This window comes from Rhinolophus sinicus, chromosome 7, assembly GCF_057876585.1.
Source record: "Rhinolophus sinicus isolate RSI-liver-muscle chromosome 7, RSI-T2T, whole genome shotgun sequence".
NCBI lineage: Eukaryota > Metazoa > Chordata > Mammalia > Chiroptera > Rhinolophidae > Rhinolophus > Rhinolophus sinicus.
The window spans coordinates 1,586,338-1,599,323 of NC_142507.1; the positions used below are offsets into that span (position 1 = coordinate 1,586,338).

The window sequence follows — 12,986 nt, forward strand, 5'->3', positions numbered from 1 at the left end:
GATGTTTGGGAGGAAATGAAAAGTTTGCCTTCTGTCCTCATTTGCTTCTTGATTAATGAACCCCTACAGTTATGGAACTGCTTAGTCAATAAGTTGCTTTCATTATGTGCAAAATAAAGTGAAATGTAGCCCAAAAAAAAATTCTATTGTCAAGCATTTTCCAAGTTGTAGATCACTACGACAAACATATCATTTAATTAAATATCAAAAGATTTCATTATGGACCGAGATACTATAAAGGAGGAATGCTTATCTCCTGTTTTATAAAGGAGAAAGCAATAGTTCATATTATCAGTTGTAAGTTGCCCAAATCCACAGTTAGGAAGTGTGGAACTGGCTCTTCAACCCACATCCTCTCATTTCAAACCTCTGTCTGCCCTGCTAGGTCAAGTTGCCTCTTTCTAATGACTCATGAAGTTTCAACTTTATTTGAATAATAAAACTGTAAATACCAAAATGTTAAAAATGAAAGTGAACTCATTGCTACAGATTTCCATAATAACACAAACAGGTTTCTTTCTGGGACACTGCCTAAGGACAAAAGGATGGACTAGCTGACTTTCAGAAACCCTTTAGTTAAAATAATTCTGTGAAATCAGAAATGGGTATGACAGAAACTTTACGTAACTGGAATTACATAGTTGGTAGTACTCTACCGAAATTGAGTGAGGTAGAGAATTTAGGAGTATCTTATGAATTAAATGAAATGATTTAATTCAGGTAATATAGACCCCCACAAGAAGAGTCACTTATATACTTTATTAGATAGATTCACTAATAACGTTCAAAATTCTCTATACCTATCTACCACTGTGGAGACAATTTGCAACCACTCATAAAAGTGTCAATTGTTTGAAAATTACATAGAGTTTTAAGTGTAGGCTATTTTCACTGAATAGTCAAATTAAAATGTATTGCAGGTTAAAATGCATTTGCCAATCTTAAGTATAATTGACTAATTAATTAATGAGGGATTTTTTTTTGTTAACTCTTTCCATTAATACATTATTTAACAGGACATATTGGATGCCTATGGCCTATGGTCAGGGCTCAAAATGGTCGCCCTATGTCCCCTGCACAGGTGCTTTTACTGTTCACCTGCTTTCCTGGGCCCCCCACTAAGCTACAGGGTGTCTCCATTCTTACATCTCCATTGCTCGGTACGTAGGTTCTCAAAGGCATTATGCTTTGGCATCAGACTCCCAGCTTTGCTGCTTATTTAACTGTGCGACTTTGGGCAAATTAGTTGACTCCTTTAAGTTTCAACTTTTTAATCTGAATATTGGGGTCAATAATGAAATCTCCGTTAAGGCGTAATGAGCATTAAGTGAAATAGCACATGTAATGTGACTGTTCTTCACTGTCTCTGATTATTATGTTTAGTGGCTCATTTACTAACTGAGTAAATGAGTCCATGAATCAACACATGGATGAAGAAGAGCTTGCACTGTGGCAACATCTAATACATGCAAAAGCGACACTGGGAAACGTCCTGGCCTCCAGACTCAACTGTAAGCATGAGAGAGCCCGTGTAAGATTTGGACTCGTACTATCTGAGAGCTGTGATTCAACTTTTTAGAAATATAAATTTGACAAGGATGTATAAAATAGATTCCATCATTCTATAGAAAGACAGGCTGGTACTTTTTAAAACGGCCAAGGACATGAAAGACAGGACGCATTTCAGATTGAAAGAGACTGAAGAGTCATGACAAGTAAATGCAACACATCTGTGTTGGATCCTGGACCAGGAGGGAAACAGAACATGGTTGAGACAGTTGGCAAAATTTAAACAGAGTCTGTGGATGGGATGGCAGTGTTACATCAGTGCTGAGTCCCAGATTTGGAGGTCTGAATGGTGGTCATGTAAGAGACGGTCCTTGTTTGGGAAGCACTTTGGAATAATGGGACATCGTGTTTGCAGCTTGCTCTCAAATGGTTCCGGAAATGACTGATGATAATTAGCATATGTACAGAGAGACAGTGAGACAGAGGGGGAATAAATTTAGTAAAATGTGATCCAACTGGGGAGTCTTAATGAAGCAGGTAACTGATTTCCTTGTAGTGTAATTGTAACTTTTCTGTAAGCTTTAAATTATTTCAAAATAAGTTGTTTTTTTAATTTCTAACAAGTGTGTAGAGAGAGTCAACATGAGAGACATTTATAAATCAATTTCAGAACTTATAGTCAATGAAACCAGTGACTTCTTTGATATTACAGAAAATATGCACAACGTTATTCAAATTGCTCTGGTGGACACCCCCCCCCCCCATTGCCTCTTGTGTGTGGGCTTCCACCCCCACCCCCGCAGTTCCCCCACACACACACAGACACACACATTAGCTAGCCATCTGGACTCCAAATGCCTTGCTTGCTGCTTCCTCTAGCCAACCCAGAAGTTACTACAACAGTAAACCATTCTCTAAGTGCTCAGATATGGTGGTAAAACTTAGAATGAAGAAAGGAGCAGAAGTTGTACAGGAAGAATCAAACAAGTAACTAATTCATATAATAAGGATAAGGGAGGAAATTAAAGGAATGATAGTGCCTTAACAAAACAGGAACTCAGAAGAAGCTTCTAGATTGGTGATAAAGAAGATAAATTTGTTTCTAAGTAGGTTGATCATAAAGTGATTACAAGACAGTCCAAATTAAACATCTAGCAAACTATAGGAACCATAAGGCTAAAACCCACAGATGAAATGGATTCTGTCTTCTAATTAAAGAACTAATAATCATTCTCAGAAGATTTTCAAATTGTTACGTATTATATTCATCCCTCAAACCTAAGAGTCTAATAAAGTTTTCACCATTGGAAAATTTGAGTGTTGCAAAGTAATAACATCCTCATGCCGGGTCAAGGATTAATATAGTGCTTTGTACTCATTGGCATGTTTATTGAGATAACCAACAGCTATTATTCATAAGCCAACAACCACTTTCATTAGCAGTTGGATATATTTTTTATTAGAACTAAGAATGTCCTGGGATAGCTCAGAAATTCATAAAACATTAGGTTCAGATCACTGATAAATTTAGCATATGGGGGAGGGCATCCAGTTACAAGCAGTTTAGCTGGGGAGCTAATTGTATGTAGACAATCTTCTTTACGGATTGCACTATTAATCTCCTTACGTAACAGTAGATCGTGGTGTGCAATTAGCTGAAGTGCTTTCAGGGAGCTCACTAGATGATAAAAAATAAATAAAAAAGCAACAATAGTCCATAATTGGAAGCAAATACTGAAGCAGCCAATCAACTTTGTAAAAGAATGAAGAAACTTCCATCGCTACCCCATCTATATTCACATAACAAATCCATCACAAGCGGATTACTGTTTATAAAATACTAACATAAGGATTTTTTCAAAACATTTATTCTATTAGTCACAGTCTAAACCAATATAGCATTCATTAGTCACAGATGCCACTAGTTATTAACAATCTTCTGAAGGCATTTTTACCCTCAATATCTGTAACATTCGCTGCTCGCACATTTTAATTATACATGAAAAGAAATGCAAATATTACAATCAGAGAAAGAGAGAGCATCTCTACTTACTGAAATATTACATTTAAAATAACTTCAGTTTCAGAAATTCTTTATGTCAGCTCAGTTGCATTACATCTAGTCACGTTAAACTTGCAGGTGACTGAAAAAAAAATCTAAATACTCTAAATTTGTCATCACATAAAATCACGCTGGCCAATATTTCTAAAAGTGTTATACATATTTCATGATGAAATTTCCTCTAAGTATAAGTTGCTATAAATCCACTTTGTAAGGTCATTAAATATTCAGTATCATCAAGAAAAAATAAATATATTTGCAAGTTCTCTTTGGATGTTTATTTCTTGAACTTAACGTTAGTGTTTTGCTACGCCTACAGACATTGAAAGTAAGATAAAATCAGTGTCTTTGGTCCCTTTGAGGGTTTATATTTAGTGTAAAGAGTTATGTGTATACTTCATATTTATTGTGAGTATTCAGCAGTGGGTTAGTAAAGCTTTGTTATACGTCTGCTGAGGGCACTGGTCTGGCCCCGCTCACTGCAGTTTTCCGTAATACCTTCGTTACCTGGACTGTGTTTCTGTGTCTGCAGTGTCCTCGCTTCCCACGTCTGTTCTGGGATGTCCTCCTTCAAACCTGTCGTGAACACTAACTGCTCTGCAAAGCTTGGCTCTCCTCTGTTGTACTGGCTGCTGACGTCTAGGCAAACTCGGTCACCTGCCCTTCCATGCTCATGTCACCTGACATGCTTCCCTTCTAGAAGTGGAATTATAATTGTTCACACATCTCCTCTCTCTTTCTTAAGAATCTCCAGTGTGTCACTGGGCATGTGACGGTCATTTCTGTATACCCCACAACAGCAAGCAAAGCACCTAAAATACAGTAAAAATTCAAGTGTTTACTGTTCAGTAAAATCACATATGTTAGTAAGCAGATTATTTTAACTTTTAGTGCTCTTCAGAAACACAATTTGCTTTATTCACTTAATTAACAAATACTTGTTGAGAACTTAATTTATACCGGATACTTTTTATATGTCGTCATATTCATTACCTTGTATAACCTTCCCCAAATCCTTAAGAGCTTGTTATTCTTTCTTCTGTTTTACAGACGAGTGCCAAAACCGGTTCACAGGTACCCTGACAATATGCCCAGTGCTTTTTCCTCTCAAGTCTTAAAATTGAAAAAGATGCTCATAATTTTTCTAGTTTCCTGCCTTACTGAATATAACGATGCAGTACAGTACATTTTTCAGGACTTGGCCAGTGTTCAGGCTTACTATCAGTTTTTTTGTTTTTTTTGGTTTTTATCTTCTCCTAAAAATAGAACTCCCCCCAAAACCTAGGGGGAAAGCTTCTGATTGTTTCTATTCAAATTATTGTTTGAGGTTATCTACTCTAAGTTCCCTTTATAACTCAGCGGTTACTCTTCTCCTATTGAAATAATATTTAGACTATTTTAATTTAATTTGAAGGGATCTCAGAAAATTTTCTAAATGTTGCTTTCTTCAGTAGACATAGGGGGAAACATAACAGTAGTTGTTTTGTAGTTTGTTTCCAGTAGTTTGCCAGAAAAAAAAGACTCATACCTCCTCCCAGAAACAGAGGAAGCCATGATTTGAGAAGTCCTAGAAAGTTCTCCCCATCCAAAATCTCCCTGCAACGAGAATGTCTGAAATCCCATTACTCAAGATTCCTTCAGAGATAGGAAGCACGTCTCAAACTTGATTCCTATTAAGTATAAACTTTTTGATCGACACCCCCCCCAGCATTGATTTGAATAATTTTATAGGAATAATATGTAAATATGTTCAAACCTGAAACTAGATATTAACTCCATCTTGCTTGTATCTTTTATATAACTCTAAAGCTAAAACCTATCTGTAAACTTAATATAAAACTTAAAAATCAATCAGGTTAAAGCAAACAACATCGATATAGTCGGTCATGACTATGCTGAAACTAAATTACTAGACAGAACAAGAATATGGTTCTGTCTGCTAGTGATACTTTTTATTTTAGTGTGGCTTTATTACCATCTGTGTGTGTTTAATAACATACCATATATATGCAGAATGACACAAAATTTAGAGTACAGTTAAATATAAATACTACTGTGTGCCATTTGTAAGCTGTAGTCATCGGATCTAAAACACTATTTGTTGTGAAATGCGCCATTATTTCACGCATGCTTCTGTTAGCCCACCCCACTCCCAGCCCAAGACAAAGTCTTGCATACAGTGACTAATGATAAAAGGCAGTGAGGCCATACACCACTGTTCCTTCACAGGCATCTTCTCCAATTCTTTGCGCGTTCTGCCTCTGCCACAGAGAACCTCTTTATCTTGACTGCAGAGCTAAGAGTTGGTCTAAACCATCATCCTCACATTGTTTCTTCACATTCATGGAGCACCTAGAATGTGCCAGCACTGGGCCAGGCACAAGTGGTGTGAAGGTGGCCAAAGCACAGCCCCAGCCTGAAGGAGCTCACACTTGGTTCGGAAAGCAGATCTGGAAGTGATGGAAAAATAAGTGATAAAGTGTAGATGTGTGAGTGGCACAAGGTACAGCAGGGGTGACCAAGAAGGGATTATGTATTCACCTGCTGAGAGGAGAGAAGAAAAAAAGGTAGGAGAAAGAAACACCCAGCTTGAGCTAGACAGTGGAACAGCATTTAGGGCAGAGCACTAGTACACAGAAGCAAGGACATGGATAGATGTAAGAAAAGCCAGAGTAATTCAAGTTACTGTAAATAATCTATTATCGTGGGAGGTGCTGAGAGAGGGCAGAAGGGGCGGTTACAGAGGAAAGCAGAGTTAGGGGAAGGTCGCTCGGCGGTAAAGGGCCCACAGTGTGATGGTTGGAGTTTGGACGTTATACCCTAAGGCAGGTGGAGTCACTGACGGTTTCAGTTGGACACACGATCAGATTTATCGTAAAGAACAATTGCTTTTATTCACCCTGGCAGACGCTGCTGCAGCAATGTGGTAACTTTGTACAAAAAATGTAGGGTGCTGTTGGTGAAATTCCAGAAGCCACCTCACCCAGAATAAGCAACCCTCTTCCTTCCCTGATCTTCATGTTGTGTGCAGAGCTCCTCTGCAGAACACAAAATCCTAGAATTTTAAGTTAGAAGGAAATTTCAGTATGATTTTGCTCAACCCTGCCATCGCCATATTAAAGCAAAGACTCGACTTAGGTCACACACGTACTCAGTGGAAAAGAATGAGCCAAAATTCATGTCTCGCATTCTAGTTTTTTCCAGTTGTCCTTTTTCTGAACTTTGAAACCTCTGACCTAGACAAAATGAAAGTATTCACCTGTAATTTTAAAGCCTGTGTTATTACCATTCTGTTGGCAAAAATCAAATTGTTGGACGTATTTTAAATAATTTCTAAAGATACTTGAATTAATATCTATGTCGCTTTTCTTTTGACCTGCGATAATCCTATGGGTTGAATTGTCAAAGCAGACTTCCCAAAATTATAGAACTTACCACGCACCAAACTTCATTAATATTTCAATGGATAAAGGATATCGTCAACAGAGACAAAACATTCTCTTTGGGAAAAACACAAAACCATAAGACAGCATTCAGGCACATTTTGGCTTTGGATTTCGAAGGAGTTTTTGAGCATTATATGCAGAAACATGTCTCACGAAAGGGAGATGGTTAGGTTGGAGGACATCTCCCTTTGTACCCCCTTCCTGAGCTCCCAGGCTACTCCATTCCCCAGTCTCCAGCCAGCCACGCCACGTAAATCCATGCATTCCAGGTTTCTTTGCAATAAGCAATCGGACATACCAGAAAGTTCCTGTTAAATACAATTCATAGAGACTCCCTGTATCTTTCCACTTGTAAATACTATGAGCGGGTTTAGAAGGGGGTCTGATGAGACCGTTTATTCCTCTGAGGGTCCCAGGAAGAGATAGACTTCGTGGCAAGCCTGCTGTTAAACCTTCCTGATGACTTGGCTTTGACATTTCTATCCTGAATTCAAATATATGTGTTTATATTACACCTTGTATTGTTGAAGGACTGAATCCTGACTGCCCACTTGGGTCTTTGAGATGTTTCAGAAGAAAAATGTATTGAAGATAAGAATTGATGTCTATGGTTATTTGTATGTCTAGACCTAGTGACCAAGAGATGCGTTGTGAGAAATAACTTAGTTTGTGATGAAAAGTAACCATCCAATGAGCTTAGTGCGACTGTTGGATGGCATGCAGAGCTAAAGTCTGCAGACAGCCAGGGGCTATCTGGGTCCCTGTCCCCTCTGTGTGATAACTGTGTGTATCTTCATAGTCAAAATGCTGTGGGGCCTCACATTGGGATGTCCTTGCATCTGCTGCCAGGGTGGAGATGAGTCACTTTCCTCTACATGTCCCTGCTTTGATCTCGGGCTTCTGCAAAGGAAAGGATGAGCTCTTCGCTGGAATTCTGTAGACCTCTGATGTAGACTTCAGTGACCTGGCCCTCTTACAAGTTTTTGCAGTTCTTCATAAAGTAATTGGTTAACAGTCAGATTGCGAAAGAAATTAATATTTTACATATCTGATTAAAATGGTACAAGTGACATGAGAGGATACTGAATTAGATGATAAAATGGTGCTAGGAGATGTGGCCCAGCCGATGATAGACACCTTTCCATCTATTTGGGGGAAAGACACAGATGCAGGAAAACATTAATGAATGAAGCAGCATGTCATGGTCCCAAGTCCTGAAGGGTTGCTTAAATTTAGAATATATTTAATTCGTTCAGTCTGAATTAAAGCAGACATGTAAGTGAGGATTAGCGTTGTCCTATCTCTTAAAGGGCTTTCGGTTAAATCCTGCTAGGCAGAGTCTTGAGGCTTGAGTTTCTATTCTGTACGAAAGCACTAGGGGAATAAAATAATTAGGTGCAGTGTCCTCCTGCAGAGAGTTTAACCTTATTGGTTAAATGGTGAATCAGAGAAAAAAAATCCATGCTGGAGTAAGATAACATATTTTTTTATAATTTACGAAATTAATAATCAGTGGAATTATCCAGGTTTATAAAACTAGGAATCACATGGATGGCTTTCATGATATTTCAGTATTGTCAGAAAATAATCAACTTCTAAGAAAAAGAATTTCCTTCAAACCTATTGTCTCTGTTTTGGGCTGACTTGTAGTCGTTCAAAGTCCTAACCCTCAGTACGTGGGAAACTGACCATATTTGGAGGTAGGGTCTTTAAAGAGGTAATTAGGTTAATATGTGGTCACTGAGGTGGAACCTAACCCTGTATAATTGTGTCCTTATTAGGAGGGCGCATTTGGACAGAAACATGAACAGAGAGAAGACAGTGTGAGGACCCAGGGAGAAGATGGCCATCTCTAAGCCAAGGGAGAGCCCTGGGCCAGTTCCTTCCCTCCTGGCCCTCAGACGAAACCCATCCTGCTGACACCTTGATCTCAGACCTCCAGCCTCCAGAACGGTGAGCAAATACATTTCTGTTGTTTCAGCTGCCGTCTGTGTACTTGTTATGGCCACCCCAGCAAACGGAGACACTCTTGCTTAATGTTAATGTACTCATTATTATCGCTCTGAAGTGGGCATTTAAGCTACTAGGAAAGGAAGCAATGTGCCTCATTTTTCATTATATTTTCTAAGACGTCCATTAATCTAATCAAATAATAAAATACCAATGCCTAATAATAAAATAACCATCAGAACAGAAAAAGGAGAGAGTGGTTACCTCATGCTACAGGACTGGGGATGGGACTTTGGGGGGTGAACGGCTTCCGCATGTTGTGAGCCCTTATGCATGTCTTATTTGTTAATCATTTGCATGTGTTATTTGATTAAAATTAGATAGATGGGAATAGGTGGGTGAGTAATTAGAAAGAAAACATAAATAAACCAGTGGGCAACGTGATCACATTTAAACAATTCAAATCAATGATAAACTTTTGTTTAATCCTCCACTTATAAATCATTCTCTGGTGCATTTTGACTCGAGAGTTGATAAACAGAATTCGAATTGCCCAAGCAGAAGTAATTTGCTGGTCTTAAGCCAAAGCCCTGACTAGCTAGAGAGTTGCCTTTAGGAATTAACCAGAACAAAATCCTGATTAAACAGCTAATTGGCTTGTCTACTAATGAAAAGAAAAACGAAGTACATTTCTCTATCTCAAAACACAGAGTCAGAAAAACAGAAGCTTTCAGAACCACGTCTGAGAAGATGTTGAAATCACTGACAACAAAATTCAACAAGGTGCGACCTGAAGAAGGGGGCGATGAGAGGACACAAGGCCCTGGTCACAGCAGTCGGTCTCGGTGGCCCAGGACACAGGTATGCGCCTCACATTCATTCCCATGCTCAGCATTTCTTGTCTGGGGATGGATTTTAACGAACCCTCTGATGCGTAAGATTGCTTTGCAGTTTTACCCACCACCATCTGGTTCACGTACTCTTTGTTCTTGGGGTTTATCCCCATTGTTTTATGGACACTGCATATTATTGCTCTAAAACAGAGTAATAAACGTTTTCAAGACTATTAGGATTTGGCAAAGCCAAGTAAGACTTCTCATAGTTGGTTTTCACTTCTGCCATCATCCAAAGTGAAAATATTTCTTGAATATTAAATTGACTAAATGATTTAGTTGCAGCAAAGAATGTCCAATATCCCGGTCTTAGTAAACTACAATTTAACAGTATTTTCTCTAGACCAGGAGTTGTCAGTAGGGAGCAGCTTCTCCACTTGTGACATTTGGCAGTGTCTGCAGGTATTTTGGGTCATCACAGCGCAAGGGTAGGGATGTTACTGGCATCTACTGGGTAAGGCCTGGGTGCTGCTAACCACGCTAGAATGTTCAGGACAGCCCTTCACAACACAGAGGTACCCAGTTCAGAATTTCAGTACTGTTGAAGTGGAGGGACCGGCTCTAGACAAAGCTTTTCCTCAGTCCTAAATCTACTCATCTATCAAATGAAGATAAAACCTGCTTTGTGGGTCTTGTTATGCAAAGCAGAGATAGTATATATAAAGCACACAGTAGGGACTTCCCAAGTGGCAATTATTATTATTACCATTATTACTAACAATTTGTGTTTATATGACAGAAGCCCAAAGTGATAATTATACGATCAATATTCATTTGTAACTCTACAGGACAATTTTTACTCTAATGAATTACTCACTAGACTTAGCTAAAGGAGCTACAAAACGTTTTCAGAGTGATCATTGTTTTCCTGTCTAAAAGAATTGGATGGGAGCTGTCAGGCCCAAGCAGCGTCCACGTGAGGAACGCCTAGCACAGCGCCGTGTGCTGAGTCAGTTTCAATGAGCCTGGAGTGCGGCAAACACGGAGCGCGTTGGCCCGAGAAAACTGTCCGTCCTGTATTTGTGGTGTCTATTTTCGCACGGCTTCATGAGAGTGCCCTGGGCTTCTTCCTAATTCTTGTGTCAAAACAAACAATCCCACACTATAAAAGTTTTAAAATGTGTAGGTTAAAAACTCATAAAATGTCACAAATGTTGAGCTGGTACTTCCCTTCAACTAGCCTTGCTGTGTTACTCTTGGGAAAATCACTGCAGTGATGTTTAAGCCTTGCCTGTCATGGTTATTTCCCGCAGAGCACTATAGCTATAAAAATAGCTGACATAATATTCTCTTGGAGAACATAACAGCTAATAGCAGCTACGTTGTGCCAAGCAAGGTGCTTTCCCCTTTCCAAGCACTGTTATACTGAGTCCTCACCATAACCCTGGGTTCTGCTGTAATTTCCTACTTAGACACAACTAACAAATTATGGCACCTGGACCTGAACTCGGCACCTGGACCTGAACTCGGCGCCTGAGAGCCAAACCGCTAGGCTGTCCTGCTTCAGAAAGGGGGGATGTCCCTTGAATCAACTTTGCCAAATACTCTACCCACAGGATGAAGGGTATTAGAAAGAAGGCAGGAAGAGCAGGTACTCTGCCCACAGAGCAGGGTGGGAGAGAAGGCAGGAAGCAGACACTCCTCGAGGCTATCTTTCCTTCAGATGCAGTCGTCCTGCAGAAGTACTTGAACTAGATGTAGGTGGAGGAACTAACATCCTGTCCGTTCTGACAGCCATAATTTATGGACATTCATCATGAAGTCTACTGGCCTCACAGTATATCTTAGAAGTCGCATTTGGGGAATTATTTGCTTCTGTTCTTTCCAGTAACATGTGGGTAAAGGAAAAATAGTGTATTTTATTTCAGTTTCAAGTACCTACGCTAAATGTTAAAAAATGAAAGTTAAAACCATATTTTCCTCCACAGAATATAACCTTTTAGGCACTTAAACATCACACTTCTGAAATACAACTAGATGGTTTGAGTCCTATGAGAAAATATCTAGGAATGAATAAATCAATTTACACTGTATTTTTTAAAGTATCATCTAAATAGTTAATTCTTGAACCAAATGTCATAGCAAATTCAAATTTGTCAATAGCCAATAAATCAAGAATTGCAGGCTCAGGCTAATCTAAACTCTGTCTCGTACTCCAGAATAAGTATTCACATGAATCTACACTTGTAGACACATAAAGACTATGATGGAAATGTTTATGAAAAACAGCACAACATGATGGAAAAGTACTTGATTGAAGTCACAAGGCTTTGTCACTACTGCATAATATATGCAGGGGCCTCTAGCTTTCTACCACTTACGTGACACTCAGGGTCCTCATCCCTGCCTATCTCCCGAGCCTCATCTTCTCACACTTTGCCCTCCAAGCACTTTTACTGTAGTCTCTCTTTTCCTATGTACAGTCATACTTGGGGCTTTTACTAACCATGCAGCCTTTGCCTGGAATATTTTCTATGCCTTGGAATATTTTCAAGAACTCTCATCTTGCTTTGTAAAATCGAGTCACTTCCTTTTTAATGATATGCTTCCCTTCCCTTCTACTCTAGTAAAATTGACCACTCCACCTTTATGCCCCATCTCTGTCCTCCACAAACCTTGTCTCATCACCTGTAACATTTTGTTGCAGTTACGTTTTTGTGTGTTGGTTCCCCTACTACAGTGTGAGAAGTTTGGGAGCCAATGTTTCTATGTCCTAATCTTGTATCTTGTTTTACTGTGTCCCCATAGGAACGTCCTCAGGCATACACTGGCCACGTCCAAGGAGACATACCTATATTTCAAAGGAAAGCTTAGACGTTCAGACAAATGATGAGGGAGAGACGAATGAAATCCTAGAGGGAAGAGCGAGGAGGGCTTCTCTCTTCTCTGCATCATTTTAAGTTCTATCAGAAAGACCTAGACCAGGACCAGCACGAGGGTTGTGTGTGAGGACCACACTTGGGAGAAACGTGTGTGGGGCGGAGAAACGTGTGTGGGGCGATGTGGCAGCCTCACTGACAGACACAGAGTGTCTGAGGCCAGCACGGGTGACTGTTCAGGGGAGCCAAGGGTGTCCCTTAAGTGCGAGCATTTTTATTTGCAGTGTATCCTAAACACATAACCAGC

General features: G+C 39.5%; 1 protein-coding gene across 6 annotated transcripts in view; it reads left to right on the forward strand.

Moving 5' to 3' along the window:
• Positions 1–8,802: 8,802 nt before the first annotated feature.
• Positions 8,803–12,986, forward strand: part of CNGB3 (cyclic nucleotide gated channel subunit beta 3) — a 138,013-nt gene continuing 133,829 nt past the window's right edge. For 5 of the 6 annotated variants that reach the window (XM_088799336.1, XM_088799337.1, XM_088799334.1 and 2 more), the window contains exons 1-2: positions 8,803–8,970; positions 9,678–9,828. In XM_088799336.1, the coding sequence (XP_088655462.1) occupies positions 9,718–9,828 (111 nt within the window). In that variant the 5' untranslated portion in view covers positions 8,803–8,970; positions 9,678–9,717. Of the gene's footprint in view, positions 8,971–9,511; positions 9,829–12,986 lie in introns of those variants that run through there. The other variant, XM_074319044.2, reaches the window with a different exon arrangement.